The sequence below is a fragment of the Aptenodytes patagonicus genome, chromosome 2 (genome assembly GCF_965638725.1).
Source record: "Aptenodytes patagonicus chromosome 2, bAptPat1.pri.cur, whole genome shotgun sequence".
Taxonomy (NCBI): Eukaryota; Metazoa; Chordata; class Aves; order Sphenisciformes; family Spheniscidae; genus Aptenodytes; species Aptenodytes patagonicus.
In genome coordinates, this window is record NC_134950.1 from 32,161,581 (window position 1) to 32,180,333 (window position 18,753).

The 18,753-nt window shown below is 38.8% G+C and overlaps 1 protein-coding gene across 5 annotated transcripts in view; it reads left to right on the forward strand.

Moving 5' to 3' along the window:
* The window catches only part of SNX16 (sorting nexin 16), a 28,664-nt gene extending 18,765 nt beyond the window's left edge, over positions 1–9,899 (forward strand). For 3 of the 5 annotated variants that reach the window (XM_076329486.1, XM_076329487.1, XM_076329488.1), the window contains 4 exons: positions 2,263–2,332; positions 5,281–5,417; positions 7,649–7,765; positions 8,050–9,899. In XM_076329486.1, coding sequence (XP_076185601.1) covers positions 2,263–2,332; positions 5,281–5,417; positions 7,649–7,765; positions 8,050–8,158 — 433 coding nt within the window. In that variant the 3' untranslated portion in view covers positions 8,159–9,899. The remainder of the gene's footprint in view (positions 1–2,262; positions 2,333–5,280; positions 5,418–7,648; positions 7,766–8,049) is intronic. The other 2 variants (XR_012994590.1, XM_076329489.1) reach the window with 2 other exon arrangements.
* The last annotated feature ends 8,854 nt before the right edge of the window (positions 9,900–18,753 follow it).

Consider the following 18,753-nt stretch of genomic DNA (forward strand, 5'->3'; position numbering starts at 1 on the left):
TTTTTGAAAACTCTAGAAAAAGACACAGTTTTCTACCAGCAGCTGTAGGGAAAACAAAAAAAATGGGTTTGACCTGATGTAAGCAGATGATATATGTAGATTGGATATTTTTGCACATGTATTTTTCTGGATGTTTCCTTTTTCACTCACAAGCATTACTGCATGTTGTGCCATTTTAATGTTACCCTTTAACACAAAAAAATTACTAGCAAAATGTAGAAATTAAATACTTTTAAAATGTTTGAACTGAACTGTGTGAATAAGGATGAAGATGTTGAAGAAAAATGGTGAACAGAAGTGTTTCCACGTAACATTCTTCTGCATTAGGCATATGTGAGTTCATTCAGAACAACTTTCATCTTTATGAAAAGAACAATTCAACCATTAAAAAATGGACTTGAGCATCATGTTGGAAAAGGGTCACTTCAAACAAACTATTTGGAGAGGGAAAAAACCCCACCCTGCTCTTCTCCTTGAAAATGTACTTTATATGCCTGAAAAACCTTTCGTTTGGTTTGAGGTTATGTTTTCTAATAATTTAACTAATGACTTGTTACCATCTGTCATTTTTTGTGCTAATTGGAGTGATAGTCTTGGTTTAAGTAGCAGAAATTTATTTGTTCGAGTACGTGGGAGAAGGTGTTTTAATAGTACAGGTTTAGGCTATGGCTTGCACAGATCACGGATTGATGGATGTAAAGCAGTAGAGAGGGCTTGAAAAAGGAAGGTTTTATCACATTTGTCACATAGATTCAGTGGGGAAAGGAATGATCATAATTATAGGAGAAATTTTTTCAGGTTGGTGTAAAGGCTGATGAGGTGAAAGTGGATACGAAGACAAGAATTCTCACCAACCATTGGCCAAAAAAACCCACCTGTATCTTCACATGTGCAATAAGCACTTGAAAACAGGCTTACAAAAATCCAGCATCAAAATAAAGGTTCAACGTATGTTAGATAAATATTCTTCAGAGCCTTTCTAAAACTAAAAGTGATGGCATAATCAATGATTAATGTTTGCTGAAGAAAGTTCTCTCCCCATTTTGCTTGCTAAACCTGAAGCTGTTTGATTAGATTAGTAAGTAGGTACCACGACAGTAGGTAAAAGAACTTTCCTTTCTTGTGTTTACTTTGTGTCTGCCTCAAATGCAGAGAATCAGCGGAAGACAGAAAACTACTTCCTTTTGCCCTCACCTTCCCACGGGACTTAGGTGGGAGGAAGAGACGGGTGATTAGTTTGGATTCATATCTTCCATTTTTGTGCATTCATTGCAGTGGGAGATGACTTAAAAATTTGTAGTAGTGAGTGCAAGCACAGAATTGCTAATAAGTTACTACTTGCTAATTAATTGTGAATACAGTATTCTGATTGGAAGTTATTTATAGATGATTGAATACAACAGAGCAGGAAAGGTGGGTGAAGGGACATGTTTGGAGATGTTGAGTTCTGTGAAAAGTAATCTAAACTTGGAAGACAGAATGAGCAAGATGCTCAAAATACTCTAAAGTAAACCACAGGATTGCACATACTTCCTTCTTCTGGCCTTTGCAAAATAATGCATAGAGGGGGATGACAACCGTTACACAGTTCTACACAACCTTAAGTTGAATGCATTAGTTCAAAATGTGTGTTTAGAGATGCTATGTAGTGTATCCATGGCACACTAACTTTGTCACTTCTTATTCTTTTATAACTTACTATTCTTTTATATATATAAAAAAATTATATACTTTGTGTATATATATATAAAAATTATGTACTGTGTATATGTCAGTGGATTATGATCTTAGCAATGGAGACATGTAAGCGTGTTTCAGTACCCATGTTTAGTTCCGCTGATACTTCCTGAAGGGATCTGCGTATGGTTTTTAGCAGCATACTTTTTCATCCATCTTTTAATATTTATTTTTCACCAGGTGAATTTTTCAAACCTTTTCAATACCAAAAGGATGAACTTGCTTGTCAGTTGTCATGTGGCAACAAATTCTCTGAAGATTTAAAAAACCATGTTCTAAATTGATTTACTCTGTTTGAAAACTCTTAACTGTACTTGTGCAACTTCTTAAGTCATATTTTTAAATACTGTCCCTGGTTAACACATACAACTGAGACTTAATAGTTTGTTAACATTATTTTGAATACTTGGGAGTAAATTTGAGGATAGATGTTTGTGTCCCTTAAATACTGCCCTTATATCATCATATTTAAGTATTGTTGCTTTTTTGTACATCAAGTAATTCACTCTCTTTTATTTGGTAAAGCCTTGCAGTGAGAGAATTTCTTTGTCTGGATGATCCTCCGGGTCCTTTTGACAGTCTAGAAGAGAGCAGGGTAAGTGCTATGTAGTATGATTTAAAAAGAGAATGCAAAAGGCAGTAGCTGTTGTTAGGACATTGTAAAATCTGCTGAACGGTATGAAACATTTCTATTTCTGTTCTTTCACAAAAACTTGCAAATGGATGTATTTCTAAAACTGACACAGTCTGATTATTGGTGCACGCTGATAATCTTTGACTGCTGTACTTGATCCCTATCCCAAGTTATAATCTCCTTTTTGCCTCTTACAATCAGTGGATGAAACTTGTTTTTAAGGCAACTACTTACAAAAGGCAACTACTGAATATAAGGAGAGTTTTTGTAGGTTTACATTCAACTCGTCACAATGTGTACACCTTAGACTTTAGGTCTTGCAGTAAAATGTTCTTGTTATGAAATGTAATGAAAGGATTAATTCTGACCACCAAAAATAGTGTTCTTGCAGATAACTGAGCAGTGTCAATTAGTGGTGTAAAACAGCAGCCTTTCAACATGCATATGAGCACATTGAACAAATAATACTGTATGCTGCAGCCTATTTTTATTAGAAGTATGTTTCACTGGCATGCAGAGCTATGCCAAGTCTGTCTAGAACAGGTTGTCTTAGTTTTCTTACTTTATAGAATAACAATGTGTTTTGGAATTGCACGTATGTTGTTAATGCTGTAGGAATTATCAATGTTAAGTGATGTTCCTTCAACTAAATTTGTACTTACCAGTTTGTTTTGCAAGTAAGTGGGAGTGCCTTGGCTCTTGCTACATTACTATGTACATCTGAAGGATTTGGTATGGTTTTTTGTGTTATGAGCTCATATTTGATTTCTATACAGTCACTTTTCATCATAACTATTTAAGTTGATGAAAAGAAATAAAAATTACAGGAATTATTTGTTCAGATAATTAAGAAATGTAAGTACTGCCTTCATAGAGATTTTGATCATGCATGCCGTGGTGAAGTCTCAGGGTTGTTCTTCCACCATAGCGTTTTAGGCAAACTATTAAAATAGTTGTGCTGTTGTAGTTTTGGCTATTAATCATTTTTATAAAGTTGTCGGACACAGCTGTCATAAAATTCTGGTCAGGCAGAATTTGCCATATGTAGGCAAAATATACACATACCCTTGGTAATTGTTTCCACAGGTCCTTTCCCAGCCATCAGTGTTTCATGATCCACTGAAGAAGGAAGTGAAGCTCTCTCCCAGCTGGCCTAGTTCTGTTGCCCTTTCAGAACTTACAGGGAAAATTGGTCCCACCTGGGTTTTAGAACTGTACCAGACTCCAGGTGTCCAGCTCTTCAAGGAGCAAGATACCTCATTATACACAATTCCCTGCTAGGTCTTTCTCAGCTTTCGTTCACCTTTCTGCTATTACAGCATCCTTCAGAATATGTTGATGTTTTCTTAGTCAGTTGTGAAGAGTGACTTCCTTTCCTTGGGCAGCTGATACACAGATTGCAGCTAGAGATGAGTTTTTCCAAAAGGCTTTCTTCAGTTCTCATATAGAACAATGAAACAGTTCACAACACATGGAATATTTTTAGTTATTCTGTGAATAGGGAAATTTGCATATGCATAAATCTAAAGGTAGAAATAATATAACAATTATATTCTTAAGGAAATAATGGCCAATTTTCAGCTAGGGCACCAGCAACCCTGAACAGTTTTACAAAATACACTAGAATTCACTTAACTGGCTTGGATGAAACAGGATGACGGCTTAACTGGAATGATTGCTAAAGCAATCACTAAAAATGCTGTGTGAAGAATAAGTTGCATGCCACATGTTCTCGGCTCTAGTAGATGTGAATAAAGCTGTGGCTTAACTCATGGTTGGTCTTCAATGCCTGTCAACCAAGATAAATTTGCTATCTGAGTCAATAAAAAACTTGGTGGGGAAAAAAAAAAAATGGTTATTGGGTTGAAAAACACTACATTTGTTTGAATTGTATAATTACAGGAAAACTTAATTTTTTAAAGTTGATAAGTCTGCTTCAGTTAAAGCAAAGAATAGTATCTTCTTGATGTTTGTAGCCCATTTTAAAACTTCAGGACAACAGTCTCTTAACAGCATTGTTCTTAACTGAGCTCATGTAAAATGTTTATATTCAGTGGATTCCGTGAATTAGTGGTTAGCTGCACGCAATGTTAAGCCAAGAAGGCCGCCTACGTGGGTTTCTTATTTAGCGAGAACATGTAAATTATTAAATCAGAATTGCACATTACTGTTGGTAGACTTGCTCTTTCCAGTAATGGATCAGCAGGCTCTGTGCCAACGCTTCCGTCACTTCCTGCATTCAGTGGACACTGCATTATACGTTGGCTCTTCACATTAAGTTTAGAGATTGCTCACTGTCAAATATACAAACATACACTTATCATGGTTGAGTAGTTAGCGTTCTTAGCATTTCATTAAACTTTTTCAAACTGTTTTTGTATTGGTCTTCTGACTCTCATGACTATCATACTTGTAATAGCTATTTGATACAGAACTGTACAACTTTGTCTTTATCTGGGTAAGGGAAGAACGTGCACTTTATCAAATATTCCTAGCATCTTGGGAATAATTAGATACTTTCAAATTGACTTCCAAGTCACATGAAAGCAAAGCTTATATGAGCGAAAAGGGGAGTAGGGAGTTCAGCTGATGTTCCATGTAAGCAAAAAGGTTCAAAATTGGGAACCGCGCACCAAAGGAGAGAGACCTCTTTCTAAAGTCTCTTGTGAGACAAATGATGTGATAAAATATTTGCATTGCAGTTTAGTAAAATAAATTAATTGTTCAAAGCAAAGTGGCATTGTTTTATTAAAGACAAAACTTTTTTTAAGTTTATATAGCTCTTCATGGTAGTCAATACAAAGAAAAGCAGCTACAATTCTGTTACAGGTGGATATTTCTAAAAGAAAAAATCAATAAAGGCAGTCCATTGAAATTAAATGGAAGATGTTCTTAAATTTGTCTTTTAGGCTTTCTGTGAAACTCTGGAGGAAACAAATTACCGCCTACAAAAAGAACTGCTTGAAAAACAAAGGGAGGTTGAATCGCTGAAGAAACTGTTAAGTGAAAAGCAACTTCACATAGATGCTATTGAAAGAAGAATTAGGTAGGTATAAATTTTTAGGGCGTTTAGGAGTTTCTTTCCATGAAAGCATTTTGTCTATGTAGTCACAAGCACCAGCTTTAAATGTATTCTTGGAAACAATTTTCCCCACATAACCACACACAAAGCAATGTTTTCAGTAGGCTCTTTCTCATATGCTGGCTAACAAGTTGTTGTTTAGTACAAATGACTGAGAAAGTGTTGTCCCATCTTTTTACCTCTGAAGTAACTGGGTTTATGTTTCCTAATCCTTTAAGTCCTGTAAAGATAAGGCAAAGATTCTCTTCTGCTTCTGAAATGTTGGATATGTGAAATGCCCTGCTAGAGATGAGAGCAGTGGAAAAATTGCTTTGAGTTATAAAATTCTACCTGTACTCAAAGCTTTGACAGAGCGTAGTGATCAGGCAATCAAATGTCTGTATTAATGTTTTCAACTTTGTTCTGAATTGCCTGGAATGATGCCGCTGATCATCCATTTAAATCTAAGGAAAAAAAAATAGTGGAGTTCTATAATAAAACTTTATGGTGCCTGTCTACTAAATTTTGTAGCAGGCCCAGGGGAGTTGATGTTGGGCTATTCAGTGTCTCGATAGACCTGCTGAGTCAGTCATTGTGGGGTTTCCTTAGCAAAGGAGTAAATTCCCATGGTCCCTTTAGAAGTTATTTTAATACTGCTTGGGTTGTTGAGTCTAGCATATGTGGGCTGACTAACAAATCGCATCTTTGGATATAAGGTTTAAGTGAACTACATTTGGAAAAGGATTTAAATGGAATTGTTGTGGCTTATTGAAAAGTCTGATCTGAATACTATATTCAGTTTGTCACTTACTCCTGAAGGCAAGTAATTACATTTGAAAGATGCTTTCCCTGTTTGATGAGAAAGTTCTGACTACTGCTGGCTTAAACAGTGAAATAGCCAATAAAAATTAAATAACTCGCATTTGGCTAAAACATCATGATAGGAAATTCCGTGAGATTCAAAATAAAATAGGAAGGCATGAGTAGCAAAAAGGGATTTTATTTTTTAGTGCTTTCCCCGAAGATAGATTTTTTTTTTTAACATGCAAACACCCTGCCAGTTTCCCAGATGTTTAAAATTATTGAAAGTCAGCCAAGTAGTATCTGAAGTCTTAATGGAAAATAACTCCTGTGATTTTCTAGTTGTAAAAGTTGCCAAGTAAACCCGTGACGTTGTTTAAGAAATTCAGCTTGTTCGATGGAAATTGAACCCAAAAGAAACGGGTCTGCCTTTGGCCTTGTTGAAGTGGAATTTTGATCTGATGCCCAACAAGAAGTAAGCATCTTCTGCCTATATGTTCTAAAGGCCAGGTACCTAAAATGTATGTGAGGTAGGAGAGGACAATTGGACAAGGCATCAGACTTGTAGGCCTTTACATACCATGCTGCATTTGGCCCAAACGTAGGCCAGTAATCATGTTAGAGAATACTGCTGAGGTATTACTTAAAAGGTGTGCATTAAAATAAAACTATAGAAACAGTAGTAGTTAGAGTAATTTAAAAAGAGGGTGAAATATAATAATACCACTTTCAACACAAAATTGTTCAAGCTTTTTCTTTCCAATTCAAGTGGCAGCTTTCAACAATACACTGACAGATGTTTTCACACAGAGCAATATTTTGGAAACAAGGGGTTTTTTACAATTTTACATGACCATATTCCCATTTGTAGCCAGGCTAGTCAGACTGCCAACTCATGTTGCTGTTAAGAAAAGAATACTACCTGTCTCTTTATCATTAATGGAAAAACGTATTGCTCTGAAACTTCATATGTGACTCTAAAATTACAATGAGAGACTTGGGAAACTGTTGAAGAAATCTTTTTATCATCCTGCCTGTCTTCCTTCTGACCTGTGTTTTGGTTGTAATTCTTCTGCCATTTAGGCAAGATGTGCATGGCTTAAATTATCTGCTTGTAATTTTTTTTACCTAAAGTCATAATCACTCCTCTGGGATTTGAATTTTGTAAAGCTACTAAATTGTGATGCATCCAGAGGATTGAATTTAGTTTAGGAATAAGCAGCTGGAGCAAATAAACTGTTTAAATAGCTATCCAGTGCAAGCCCTGCATCTCTGTAGTAATAAAAGAAATGGGGCATGTAGGAGTGAGATTGATAGGTTCCCAGAAACTGCAAAGTTTAAAATGAAACAAACAGCTCTTCAGTGATGAATGTTTGCTGTATGGATTGGTGGTACTCTGTTCTTATTTGTTGTAGGGATTTATCTTTAGGAAACATGACTCGTCAAATGTCAGGAGAAGAAAGTGAGTGCAGTGGTGAGGTGGAGTCTTCTGCAGTAGAAGCAGACCAGGGTACCCTGGGTGAGGACAGCTGGTAAATACTGTTATTTTACTTATTATATTTTAGGGTTTTTTAAGTATGTTTTTAAATGTTTGGTCTTGCATAAATTCTGAACAGCTGAGGAATTTAGCATTTTATTGCACCTCTCTGTAGCTATCCCATGTTTCATAAAGGCCCTCGGGATAGATAATTTTAGATCTGGAATAAGTGATAAGTTGAACAAGCTTTGTAAATGTTTTGTGGATTGCAGGCATAAAATGACTATGGAGAATCATATTAGTTTCCATTTGACAAAGCTTATTGATTTGTTGTTGCAGCTCAGATAAAGAGAACCATGAGGCGTGCTGGAGTGGCTCTTTGGCTGAAAATTCTGTACCAGAAATTGAAGTTGCTGAAGTAGCATATACCGCTGATGAAGAAGAATAGATCAGTAGCAGCTGCTGTTACCTGGGAAAGGTTCATGTTTGGGACATGCTCTGTGGGTAGGGGCATGTAGTAGCTGTGAAGAATTTACAGCAAAGAGCAAGAATGCACATATTGAATGTTTACATAAATCCTTACAAATTATTAATGTAAGAAATATACCCAGTGCTGCTTTGATTTCAGTTTTTATCTAGCCTTTATATATTTAATATATTAAAGTCTAATAAGGGCTAAAATCAGCTAAAGTTTAGGTAGCGTACATACACAATTTGGCTGAGTTTCCTAGCGGAGTGACAAAAACTTCCCATTAAATCATCAAACACATCTAACTAGCAAGTCATATGTTGCCACTGATGTGACACATTTGATGTGTTCATCTGTTTGGTGTTTGTGTTTTCATATTCTCATAGCCATAAATTAATGCTTGTTGAAGTAAAAATGGACTCATCTTACGTTTCATAAGAGTGTAGAATGTGTTTTTAAATTCTAAAGTTGAAGAAAATTTCTCTGGAGATTTTAATGCAATGCAATAGGAAAACTTACAGTACCAAGAGAAAAGTACTTACGAAATGGGATTATAGTTGGACCTTTTAAAAAAAAAAAAAAAACAAAACAAAAAACTGGTCATTTTTGCTGAAGGAACTAATATGAGACCCCCAAAACACTGTGTATTTTCATCCCAAGATAGCATGCTGTAATAATTTTTGTTCAGTAATGCTGCTTTTAAAATCTGGGATACCTTTGCTATATACCCATGTAACAACAGAATTGGTGAGTTTGCCTTTTACTTGGAACACTACCTCTTACCATCTTGCTAATACATTCATGTTTGTTTAAAAATATTCCAGATTATATGGAGATGATTGAAAGACTTGTAAAGAAGCCATATTTTTTCCTGCACAGTTCGTAACTAGATTGAATCTAGTTGCAGTGTATTTTTGTTTCAATGTATTGTACACATGGGGATATTGCTACATGTGTTCTATAGCCTATTTTTCAAAATGTATTAAGACAGGAGATGCACTTTATAACTAAGACTCCATTGTGCCAAGTTCAGTTGGCTAATTGCTTGAGAAAGGGGAGTTGCAGGGAGAGGATTATGTAGTGCCTTTTTGTATTTTACTTGTTCATTACTGCAGAATTTTGTTACAGTGCTCTGGGTCAGCTCTGTGGAATCTGTGATGCAGCTTGTTTCTGTTCTTCACTTATTTACTGAAAGTGCCTTGTTTTATTCTGCTTCTCCAAATAGGAAGAATGCTGTTTTGTTTTAATCTTTTTTTTGCCCTATACCACCCACATCGTTGTTTAATGTTGTCAATATGCAGTGTCTTTGTGCTGGAGTTTTCAAAGGGAGCTTTGTACTTCAGGCTGTGCATACAATGACCTTTATGCAGAAGTGTATAAACCTTCCTGGTAAAATAAAACTATGGACAAAACACCTGTCTTCTCTTCCATTGTAGAAAAAAATGTTCAACGCTTTGTCTACTAAAAGGATAAAAATACTATTATGAAGAGACATTTCTTACCTCAGTGATTTCCTACAGTTAGTCAACTTTTGGTGCGAGTTCTGTTTGTACCAAAAATTGTCTGCATGAAAATGAATGAGAATTCTGTAACGAGACACCAGAAAACTTACTGTGCTTCTGTTGAAGATTAAAATAAAAAAGGAAGTAATCTTTTTTTTTTATGTTCTACATCAATCCTCATAGATGTTGAGTGAACTCAATAAAGTTTTGACACCTTACTGAAAATTCATGTAATCTTTTGTTGGATGTCACTTACATATTTGAAAAGAAGGTTGAACTGTGTGTATTGAAATAGTGTTAGGTTTACAACTACAAATGTTTTAAAAATCTTGAAAAGGTGATTGGGTCATACGTGCTAGGAATTTCTGAAGTACTTCAGGTATATCTGCAAATCTAGTCACTAAAGAAAACGCTAATATAACTTACAATTTAGTCACGAGAGGGCAAAGGAATGGAAATTTTGTTGTGCTCTGTCTTTAAGGTTTATAAGATATTTTGCTGACCCAAAATATTTAGTATCACATGAATAGACATTTTTGTTTAGGGGGACCTTGATTTTTAATTAAACTGAGCTGAAAAATGTGAATTCGTTGAGCAGCCATGTGGTATCTCTTGGCCTATGTTACTGGTTAATGGATGGTTACCCCCCCCTAAGGGACATGCAAAATTGGAGGTGTACAACCCACGGGGGCCTTGAACATCCTGGTCGAGGTGGCTCCCAAGTCTGTCCCATACTGCATTTTTTCTGGTGCGCTTGCTTCCATTCTGACACTATTTCCACCCATTTCCTTCTCATTTCGCTCACTGCTGCAGTTTTAGTACAGAAGAAGCCAACTTTCAATTATTTCATTCATGAGAATTTGACAGTGGAATTCTGTGCTCTTCACGATGAGCAGAGGAGTATTCAAACTGGAATTGTAGCAGAGTGAAGTAATTACAAGAATTGCAACCAGTAACACTTTGTTCTTTTCTGCTTTCTTCTTAAGACAATTACCTTTGGAATGATTTAATATATTCAGCCACTGATTTACAATGTTTTTTTTTTCCCTTAGCTTTAGATTTTAATACATTGTACCCAGCTTAATCTTACTGGGGTTTTGCTTTTTTTTTTTTAATACTACATCTTAAATTTAATAATCCTGCTGGATTTTTTTATCCTCCAAAGCACTTGCAGTCTGCCCATGCCACTTCTCTGCTTTTGATTTGTATACTCCTAAATCAATTAAAATGCTGACTAGTCTTGAATCAAGCATGAGTCCATATAAAACCCTCACTTCATACCTTTCCCACTGTGACAGCCATTAATTACTGTGACTATAACAGTCCTGTTGAACCAACTCAAGGAAGGGAGCAAATTCACTAATTCATGAACCCGCCCCTGGCGGTTGTAGGAGTAGCCGAGGCAGCGTGCTTTCCAGTACCCCACTGCCCTCACCTCTGTGTTAAGGGTCTCTCTGTTGCTCTGGGGAGTCACGGTTGTGAAGAAAAGGGACATGGAAAGCTCCCGTTCTAGGTGGTACGTCTGTCCCAAATTGTTTTTACTCTCTGCGTCCCATTAGACCACTAAGTAGTTTGATTTTTCTCTCTGCGGTTTCTATTCCTTCGTTGAAACGTAGCTATGAAGCAGTAGCAATTATCCTGCCAGAAATCTGCATTTCTGGTAGAACTGATAACAAATGCAACTCTCGGTAGGAAGTTTTACGTGGTTTTGTTTGTGGAGGGTTTTTTTCCCATGCTACAGCTGGCTCTAATACACACTGGAGGAGGAATTCTGAAGAGTTACGCTCTGAAGTTGCTGCTGCTGCTGCAATCAGGTTTTTTAAGAAATGTTAGATAACACAAATAAATAGTCTAAGGTCATGAATCACCAAGGAAGGGAAGAATCCTGTAGGGAACGCTCCCTTTATGGAATACCAGGTCTAGGGGTCTTTCTTCCTATCATTCCTCTCTATATTTCAATTAAATCTTTGTCCCAGAGATCAGCACATTTAGATTTCTAGACAGGTCCAACATTCAAAACTAGATACGTGCTTTCCCTATAAAATACAGGGCTTGGTGTAAGGGATGCTAGGGTAACCGAGCTATATCCTCACATCCATGTTTCTCTGTTTGAACTTGGAGTACTGATAATGCAGCTGCCTCCAAAAGATGTCTCTCTTAAGCAGTTTGTATTCTGGGTGAGCAGTCAAAATGTACTGACCAGTGGAGTTTTTTGTTCTACATTTTGATTTTTTATCTTCATCACATTTTTAATGCACTTCCTCACTGAAAGAAAAGATGAGAAAATGGAAAAGGCAGAGGAGATAAGAGGGGATTGCCTTGTCCATCGTTAACACTTGAGGATTTTTCCCCTTTGAAAGTGAAAAATGGTTCAATCATTTGCTAACCAGAATTGCTTCTCCACCAAACGTTAGTTTCTGTGTTGTGAGTGGTTTAGGTTTTGTGTTATCTTAACCCGTTTGGGAACCTCCTTCTAGGGTTTCTTCTTCCCTAGCGCTGGCGTTCCTTTGCAATCCCTTGTTGTCCTGTAGCCTAGTCTTGTTTCAAAGGGCAACCTTTTGTATTTGGTCTTTCTCAGGTTGTGCATCGCAAGGAAAACAAACTGAGCTAGAGCTTTTGTTAAATGTTTTCAATCTTCTTCCGAAGTTTGACCTATCTTTTGTTAGCTGATGCAACTGTACAGATTTGGAAGAGTGGAAAGGTGGGAAAATGCAGTCCTTTATTCTAAACAAAAAAAGATTAACATATTCTTATCTTGTCATAGATACAAATTACAAACTTATGTCAACCCCACTTACGAGTAACAGCGACTGTTGGCCATATCTATCCTGCTGTTGCTTTATAGATTATTCTCCAGTTGGAGAGCTTGAGTGTTATGCTGGAATAGGAAAATGTTTCTCTCTAAATTTCTCCTTGGGTTGATGAACTCAGAACCATTCTGATGGTTGTTCCAGAGCTAGAAGGCTGTCACGAGATGTGTCTGAGCATTACCCCATATGTCACATAACAAAGCATCTTTTTTCTTCCGGTGGGCACATTTTAAAGCTCCGAACTGCAGTTTTTTCCAGCATCATCAAAATAAACCGATACTAGCACTGAAGGATCCTGTTTAACAAGGGTCAGTCTGAGTTACATTTAGGCTGCCCAGAGCACAGGATGTGCACAGGCAGAATGTTTCTGAAAGACAGGCGTTTTTCATTGTCATTTAGAGGTAACAGGAAGGCTGAAGGAGCTATGCAAATGGCCAGAGTCACTGAGTCCTCAAATGTAAATCTGTGTAGCTGGATAAATCAGAAAGCCTGATGTGTAGGCCATTTTTACTTAACAGATAATGAAAATTTTTAGCATGAAGTCTGTCTGCAACACAACAGCACCTGACGCTAAAATTACAATACAGGAAAGCTAATGATGTTCTAGCTGAACTGGCAAAGCTTCTCTTTCTCGTTTTATACCTTCAACCTCCAACCAACAGGCAGGAAAGTAGTCTGCAACACATTTGTCGCGTGTCTAGCCCAGAGCCTTACCCTCTGCCTGTCCCTGTTTGTGTGACTTGTGCCTTTTCTGTCTCATCAAGGGTATCACAGGGACCAGCCGAGGACCAGCCCAGGCTGGAGGTCTGGTATTGCTTGTAAAGATCCCAAACTGCAAGCAGGGCAGCATGGCTCTGGAGAAAGAGGAGACTTGGAAGTGGGAGTGGTAAACTTGAGTAGTAATTTCAGTCCAGTCCTCAAACGTGCTGTCACTACTAGCCAGAGCTGAACCCTTCGGCTTCAGGAGACAGGAACATGCATCATCAGAGAAGCGATCGCCCCCCCCACTGTGCAGAAACCATCAGCGTGGGTCTTGCCTGCCAGTGCGCGTCGTGGCTCATCTGATTAAAGCACCTGCCTAATAAATGGGATTCTGGGCTCAACTCCCAGCGCTGGCTGAGTCTCATCTGTCTTAAGGGAAGTTAGCAGGTTCTGCACAGCCCTTTGTTAAGCCTCCAGGAGTAGTATTCTAACCGATGTTTTCATAGTTTTCAACACAATCTTCATGGAGACCTTTGCCCCTTTTATCCCTTTTAAGCTCTTTGTGGAGATCTTAAATGCTTGCTGTTTTGTATTCAGCACTCCTGTGACTCGAGGATCATCAAGGTGCTCTCCAAATAATGAATTTGTCCCCGCTTTGTATCTAAGAGATAAGTATTGTATTTCCCTCTGCTTTGCAAATAGGGAAAATGAGGAAGAAAGCAATTATGTGATTCACCCTAATTGCACACTAAGTCAGTTGTTGTAGTCCTAGTGTTACTGCTGATCCCATAGACTTGTCAGCAGGTTAAAATTAGATGATTCACTGATCCGGTGAGACTCCCGTCTGTATAATACAGGAACTGTGTCTTGGGATATCTCGACTGGGTTTCGAGTAGGTCAAATATCCTTGCTCGTGAATTATTAGCTTCTTCTAGATTTTATAATATTCTTCTACTATTCTATTTCAGTTCAAACTGAAAACGCCAGGACGTTTGCATTAATGTGGTGGAGAAACAAGCCTCTGCTCTCTGAACCTCCTGTGGATTAATGCTTTTCATCTAGAAGAAACCACAGCTGCCACAGCTGTTTTATGGAGGTGTTGAGGATGACTATGAAATGCTGCTCATAAGTTTGTTTGGCAGTTAATGTGGGTTTGTCAAGCATTGCTCATCTGGCAAGTGCCTAATGAGAGAAGGTTGCGCATTGACCTTTCAAGATCTCATTACCGCTTTGCATGTTTGAAAAATAAATAGATAGATAGATAGACAGACAGACAGACAGATGATAGTTAGTTAGTTTAGGAAGCAGTTGCAACATGTGGCAAATCTCCTACAGGATCTCTCCTCCCAAATTTTCTGTGGCTTTTTCCTGGATGTTCTCAGCGTTTCTGATAACCGGGTTATGGGGTGGATAGTTTGTGATGTGAAGGGGTCTCCCTTTCCCCCTGGTTCTGTAGTACAAATATGCCTGTTACAGGGATAAGCAGAGGCATGGGGCAAGAGATCTACCCTGTTATAGCAGTTGCTTTGTACATTTAGATAAAATCTTGCCCTGAGTTTATTTTTTGTGTGTTGATGTGCAGTGTTAATTTAGAAATCTTACAGCATAGCTTGTAGGATAATGTAAAACTAACAAAAACATCATGTGATTCCTCTTAGATTTGAGTTGGGCAAAGGGATAATAACTTGCATGGGAAGAGGCAGATGAGAAAACTGTCTCATTCTATGTAATCTTTTGAAACACAGTAAAATCAGCCATTCAGTAAGATGCCTATAGAGGTGTTATTTCTGCTTACGTGTACAAGAAAAGCCCAGATAACCCAGTTTCTTGTGGAGATCACTGCTTTTTCATCTCACACCAGTCGGATCTGACTCAATCGTCCCTACTTAAATAGGCAATTAAAAAATAAGTTGAGAGTGCTGCAAAATTAATGTGCAAAGTAATGTGTTATGAAGGAGTATTAAACAATGAAAAATTAAGCTCAACCTTGTTGTGAGTTAACCTGAGAAACAGAACATGCAAATAATTACTTTTCTCTACCTTTGCTGTCAGCACGCTGTAGTCAACTACTGGCATCCTCTGTGAGATACGTGTTTCAGTTCTGAATCTAGAAAACTGGAAAATCGGGAAGACCAACATCTTTCACTTCTCAAATGACGTGAGTTACACAAGACTCGTGATCGTCCAAAGGTCAGAGCACAAGATTTCTTCTCTTAACAAAGAGGCTGCTCTGTTCTGCTCTAGTGAAGCAGCTGTTGGCTCAGATTTCAGTTTATTCAGACGTGGTATGCACTCTAGACAGATTCTCAGGCTACATCAATTAACGTCTCGACTACTTATAATTTTCCCCCATCATTTTTTTTTTCTCCTATCATCTTCTTTATGAAATAAAACCCTTTGAGTTCAACCACAGCATCTGATACAACATATAGATAAGATCTGTTGTCAGGTTAATGCTATTACAAACCTCTTCCAGAATTTCTTGGTCCATGCAGGAGGATTTTTTTCCCTAGCTCAGGAAACTAAATCAATTAGATGCATTTTGCTGACAGAGCTTGCAAAGCATTGGGAGCTGAAGGTTTTAACCTGAAAAGTGTGAGGTGGTCTCTGCTATCCACATCCAGCTATTAACTTCTGAAACTTTACAACGCAGCCATAGGGAGGTCACTAGTAACATAATCCATTTTACTTGTGCAGCCATACGCAGTTTCCACTGTATTTGTTTTAGCAGAAATTACCTGAGCCAAAGGCAGCTTTTTTTTTTTACCTGCTCTTGCGACCAAATTCGGTATTTGCCATTGCCACCATTTCTAGTTTAGCCAAGACACTAACAGCCTCTTGTTGCAGAAGATCTGAAGGGCTTTTTCTCTCAAGCTTTTGCTTGTGCAGTGTAAAAAGTACGTTTGCAAAGCATGGTGAAAGAATCAAAGCGTTATCTATATGATTTATTCTCTTTGTTCTTGATATTCTCCTCTTCCAGCTTCTTCTTTCCAGCCTATTATCTTCCTTCAGGAGGAACATTTTGTAGTGCCTTACTTCAGGTACTCTCACAGTACCTGAAGGAGGATACATGAGGTGCTCCAGAGTATAGTGATACTTCTTCAAGCGTGGTAAAACTTTTTTCTGGAGAGTTCAGTAAATTAACCTAGTTACATATAGACATTGCACTAGAACAATTAATGGGACTGCAAAGTTTGTTCCTTAGTGGTCAAAGAGCCCAAACCCAATTCACCTTTACCGTGTAGCCAGTCCTGAAAATGGGGCCAATCTGCTGATTGGGTCAGTTCAGACTGAATCTCCTTTGACAAGTAAGACTTCTCCTTCTTGGTAAAATTACCTTTAAGATCCAAATCCTCAGTAAATCTAAGTGATTAATTCTACACTTGAACGTTCTCACCAGCCTCAAAACCAACAGCTGCAATTCCTACAGGCACGTCCCATGTGTTCCCACCTAACCCAGTGTAGCACTGACATTACCACACAGCTGCAGACATGCTCTGAACCCTAGGAAGGGCAGCGAGACACACGCTTGACCCTCTTCGCTGTTCAGTGGCCTCAATGTGTTGCAATGACATCCAGCTTGCAGCTGGTACTGCAAAGCTCAATTTGCTGGACCAGTATTAAAGAGGTGTTGTGGTTTAACCTGGCAGGCAGCTGAACACCACGCAGCCGTTCGCTCACTCCCCCCTGCCAGTGGGACAGGGGAGAGAATCGGGGAAAAAAAAAAAAAAGTAAAATTCGTGGGTTGAGATTAAGACAGTTTAATAGGACAGAAAAGGAAGGGGGAAATAATAGTAACAATAACGATAAAAGAATATACAAAATAAGTGATAGTGATGCACAATGCAATTACTCACCACCCGCTGACCGATGCCCAGCCAGTTCCCGAGCAGCAGTCGCCACCCACCGGCCAACTACCCCCAGTTTATGTACTGAGCATGACATCACATGGTATGGAATATCCCCTTGGCCAGTTTGGGTCAGCTGTCCTGGCTGTGCCCCCTCCCAGCTTCTTGTGCACCTCCAGCCTTCTCAGTCAGTAGAGCATGGGAAGCTGAAAAGTCCTTGACTAGTGTAAGCACTGCTTAGCAACAACTAAAACATCCGTGTGTTATCAACATTGTTCTCACCCTAAATCCAAAACACAGCACTGTACCAGCTACTAGGAAGGAAATTAACTCTATCCCTGCCGAAACCAGGACAAGAGGTTAAAAGTCCCTTCATCGCGCTGGCTGAACTTCTCTTCAAAAATGGGTACTTTTAACTGATTTAATCTCTGAGTCATAGCTCCAGTTTGTCATTGTGTGGGTCCTTAAGGATGGGCCTGGCAAACTTCTGCACTAAGGTCTGCTTCTGAGGTCCTGCTGTCCTGCATGTTTGCAAATCCAGAGCAGGGAACCAAGCTGGGTGCCAAGGTGGCCACAGACAGGGGAAGGTAAGAGAAAGACAGAGGCCAAAAGCAGCCGAGAAGGTGACTTAGTATTTAAAAGAGCATTTTAGCTTTGAAAAAGTGGGGATTTGTGGGGGGAATGGGGAGGGTGGGATGGTGTCACCCCACCACCACCACTTTTTGAGCAGCACTTCCAAGCAGGCCCTTTTCCCTCCAGCATGAGCAATAAGAAAGACTGAAATTGGGATCTGTGTGCCAATCGCAGCCTTCCGAGCCCGCTGGAGTTTCTTGCTGTACGCTGAATCCAGAGCTCCTCCTGGAGGTCCGCGGAGTCCAAGCCCTGCCGCTGGTGGAGCTCGTCGCTGCTGCTTGGCACAAACAGCAGTGCACCAGGCACTTCAACAACCCTATATACATATAGGGTATATGTAATAGGGAGTTATAGGGTAGGGTAATATAGTAACCTTACATATATACATACATAGGCAGTCCTAGCTGACTTCAGTTAGTTCAGCAGCTACACCAAGGTCCCTTTGGTAAGCTGAATCCAATCACAAAAGTAACAATAATACATCTGAATATATTTACATATTAAATATATCTGAAGACTTACATGCCTCCTAAAGTGCACATTTTATTTTTTGAGGAAAGGGTGCTAAACTCAGTGTGGAGCGGGGTCCACGTAAATCCTATTTGAACTCACAAAACACTCCTCACCCAGTAAGACAGTATGTCTTTGAAAGCTGATGTCATACCAATGAGAGGTATTCCCATACCTACATGGAAGAAGACTGCCAGCTCAGACCCATTAGCCTCCCACCTATTTTATTAAATTTAGCTCACTTACACACCGCAGATCCTCAATTTAGACACACATTGCCATTCAAGTCTAGGAGAATGAGATGCCTACTCTTTGGGAAAGCCAGCTGAATGGGTACCTACACAGCTCTGCTGCCTTAAAAACAGCCTGAGTAACGCCGGCTGGTGAGATGGCACAGGGGGTGTAAGGGGGTTGGGTGAGTGGATGCCCAAACTGTCTGAGAGGGCCTTTGCCCAAAGCTCACCTTGCTAAAAAGGGAGACAACAATCATCAGCTGTATTAGATAGCAACCGGGGAATTACCAGGAGACTTTCAGTTGTGGGGGGCGGGGGGAAGTCAGCTAAGCAGAC